Source organism: Chaetura pelagica, unplaced genomic scaffold (genome assembly GCF_000747805.2).
Source record: "Chaetura pelagica isolate M959 unplaced genomic scaffold, ChaPel_1.0 scaffold67, whole genome shotgun sequence".
Classification (NCBI taxonomy): Eukaryota; Metazoa; Chordata; class Aves; order Apodiformes; family Apodidae; genus Chaetura; species Chaetura pelagica.
The window spans coordinates 122,697-124,373 of NW_009954107.1; the positions used below are offsets into that span (position 1 = coordinate 122,697).

Genomic DNA, 1,677 nt, shown 5'->3' on the forward strand with positions numbered 1-1,677 from the left:
CCTGACACCTAAGCAGAGATACTCAAGGAGAAGAATCCATAGGGACCTGAATGTGGGACTCAGATTACAAAGACAGCAGTAAAAACTGGTCTCTTCCTCCTCTTGTGCTGTGACCTCATTATGCAAGAACAAGGACCTACTCAAATTCACAGGGCAGCTAACTAGGGAATGGATAAAGCAATATTTATTTACCCAGCCACAGTGTGTGAGAGTCACTGATGCACAAAGTTCCTGAGACACTTAAAGGGCTCTTGATAATTTTATAGTCCTGAGCATTTCTACTTTTGAAAGCTGAAATAAAAAGTAGTAATCTTAACTGCCATACTTCATGAACACCTGAGCACCACAACCACTACTACAGGGAGGATACCAGACTAACCAAGTTAGTATCTTCACCAGAGTTGCAGCTCCTATGTTTCTGCACCTGATTTTGTGCACTTCCATCCATTTTGATAATAAAGTAGCCTCTGTAGCCAAAACTGCCCCATGCCTTTCAGTGCAGTAAATAACTCTCCTGCACATCGCAGACCGCACGCAGTATTTCCAGGGTTTATTACTGTTCAAGTCTCAAATACACTCCTTGGTTTTACTGTGCCAATTTTTAAAAAATCAAATTGGGCACTGACATTTTGGAGCCCATACTTGTGCTCTCAAAGTACCTAGAGCTCTCAGCTCAGGACCAGGATAATTAGGTTTGGGTCTGGCAGGGCAGAGCTACCCCATTTTCTCCCAGGTTTAGAAGTATCAGAGAAGTCACACAAGTTTGAAACAAGACAGTTGCCCCAATCCAGATTCTAACACAGAATGCTTAAGAGAGCATTATGTCCATATCCCTCTGACATTACCTGGTGAGCAATCTGATCCCAGCTTAAAAAAACAAAACTAGCGGAGTCTCCAGAAACACTTACTCCAAAAAAGAGTTGGAGAACACTTTTGAAGGAGCCACAAATCCACCAGGCCACAGCAGGGAGCCTCAGATCTGGCAGGAACAGGTGCAGCAGGAAGCATTCAGCTTTGCCCTTCTTCCCCATGTCACCCCTTTGAAATCCAGGAATGAGCTGATTTACCCATCTGCATCTCAGGCACTGCTCTAAGTCCCTCTTTAGCACATGTACACGTGCATACATGCACTCCCCCTACCTTATTTAGCCATTTCAGCCCCGGTATCGTGTTCGAGTTGATTTGCTCCTCCAGCCAGGGGCGCATCCGCATCCTTTCAACAGGCATTGTCACCACCCGGGAAGGAGCTGCAGAGAACAAGGGACAAGGTTACTGTTTTCCAGCCCTATCTCTGCACAATACAGACTTACTAAAACTTTTCAGGCATTGAACAATTATAAACATAATCATGACTTTGTATATCTGTAGGAGCCTCCCCAAAGAGCAAATGAGATGTTAAGGTCTTCTCTTATGTCAGAAAACACACTTCTGGTACACATGGATTAGGGAAACCCTTGCCTGAAGAAGACACATCATATTGGCAAAAGCTTGTCTGCTGATCCAGGTGGGATACCAGAGGCCGCAAAGAAAAACAATTACACTCCTGAAGAGACCTCTTTGTCCCCCAAGTACCAGTATTTGCACAAGACCTCTTTTTGTCAGGAAAAAAAAATGTAACCAGAGAAATTAACATGCAGGTGGCATCACTGTACTAGCTAAAACTATGCACCTGCTAAA

The 1,677-nt window shown here is 44.1% G+C and overlaps 1 protein-coding gene across 1 annotated transcript in view; it reads right to left on the reverse strand.

Annotated features, from left to right (window-relative positions):
- IRF2 (interferon regulatory factor 2) overlaps positions 1–1,243 on the reverse strand; it is a 23,730-nt gene extending 22,487 nt beyond the window's left edge. Inside the window, exon 1 of the mRNA XM_010002448.1 lies at positions 1,141–1,243. Coding sequence (XP_010000750.1) covers positions 1,141–1,227 — 87 coding nt within the window. The 5' untranslated portion in view covers positions 1,228–1,243. The remainder of the gene's footprint in view (positions 1–1,140) is intronic.
- Between the last annotated feature and the right edge of the window lie 434 nt (positions 1,244–1,677).